The following is a 1,673-nucleotide window of genomic DNA, read 5'->3' as shown; positions in this document are numbered from 1 at the left end:
AAGCACCAGCAGACCCCAGTCAACTTAAGGGGGCTGAGCAATGGGTTACTATTGGATATGTTTCCCATTTCACCTTATCAGGTCAGGGTATTTTTGATGGTCAAGGTGCAATTGCTTGGAAACAAAATAGTTGTGGATCTAACAAGAATTGTGCGAGCCGTTCAATGGTAAATTACTTATTTAACATACCCACATCCATAGTTGCCAAATAGAACTTTTAATGAATTAAATTTCTTGTGTGCAGAATCTTGGTTTTAATTTCCTAAATCATTCCATCGTTCGGGACATAACTTCCAAGGACAGTAAATACTTCCATGTCAATGTTTTGTCATGCAATAACTTTACATTTGATGGGTTCAAGGTGAGTGCTCCTCATGATAGCGTCAACACTGATGGGATCCACATTGGTAGATCAAATGATGTGAAAGTTCTTAACACCAAAATTGCTACCGGAGATGATTGTGTGTCGTTAGGTGATGGCAACACTCGTCTAGTTGTCAAAAATGTTGAATGTGGACCGGGACATGGCATCAGTGTTGGAAGCCTTGGGATGTATGATAATGAAGACCCCCTTGATGATTTTCTAGTAAAGAATGTCACTATAAAAAATGCAGATAATGGTGTGAGAATCAAGAGTTGGCCTAGTTCCCCTGTATCAATTACTGTCACTAATATGCGTTTTGAAGATATTACCATGGTTAACGTTTCCAACCCAATCATTATAGACCAAGAATATTGTCCTTGGAATGAGTGCTCTAAAAAGGTATCTAATTCATTTCAATAAACTTAGATATAACTTCATCCATTCCTTTCATTAAACTTTATGATCTCTTTAATCCTCTAATGACATACATGTTATAATCTTCTAATTTGTGTATGCTTGTAATGCTTTAGAGCCCATCCAAAATTCAGATAAGCAAGGTCTTCTTTAAAAACATCAAGGGCACTTCAGCAACTAAGGAAGGGGTGATACTTCTATGCAGCAAAAGTGTACCATGTCAAGGTGTGGAACTTAGTGAAATTAACCTCACATACAATGGAGCTCCCGCAATTGCCGTATGCGCTAATGTCAGTCCTAAAATTTTAGGGAAAGCTCCTACTTGTACAGCTGCAAAATCAATCTTTTAAATTGTGGTTGCAGTACCAATTACGAAGATATTCAACAATTTAATATTGTGGATTTCAATGGGAAAATATGACCAATGTGATCACAAAGACTCCTAAGACCTACAAAATCATGTTGTGGTGACTTTTGTGGTTGCAAACCTAAATATAAAACCTTAGATATGAGGCATTATATTTAAATATTCTTTTGTTTATATTATTTTATTATTTACAGAGAGTGACATCCCTTAAAATGAGGATGAGGGCTTTATGTAGTCCGTAGGGACCTGAGAATAAAACGACTACAAATGGTTGTTATATTATCATAGTTAGTTATATTATAGATATAGGCTTCTATGTTCCAAATATTTTGAGAATGTCTTTCAAATTAAATAAAATTTATGCTAATTACTATTGTCATACAACCTTCTTGTTCTCTTCCACAAAGTGTATATTACAGTACTAGTCATCAAATCAAGCATTGTACGTAAACTGGTCATAAGCATATTTATTTGGGTACATGGTCGTAAGCATTTTGATATAGTAATCATCAAACATAAATAAATTTA

General features: G+C 35.0%; 1 protein-coding gene across 1 annotated transcript in view; it reads left to right on the top strand.

The window, feature by feature from the left end:
• LOC109359606 (polygalacturonase-like) overlaps positions 1-1,128 on the top strand; it is a 1,947-nt gene extending 819 nt beyond the window's left edge. Inside the window, exons 3-5 of the mRNA XM_019604306.1 lie at positions 4-167; positions 245-763; positions 895-1,128. Coding sequence (XP_019459851.1) covers positions 4-167; positions 245-763; positions 895-1,128 — 917 coding nt within the window. The remainder of the gene's footprint in view (positions 1-3; positions 168-244; positions 764-894) is intronic.

This window comes from Lupinus angustifolius, chromosome LG11 (genome assembly GCF_001865875.1).
Source record: "Lupinus angustifolius cultivar Tanjil chromosome LG11, LupAngTanjil_v1.0, whole genome shotgun sequence".
NCBI classification, from domain to species: domain Eukaryota; kingdom Viridiplantae; phylum Streptophyta; class Magnoliopsida; order Fabales; family Fabaceae; genus Lupinus; species Lupinus angustifolius.
This window is presented reverse-complemented; position numbering and strand designations above follow the sequence as displayed.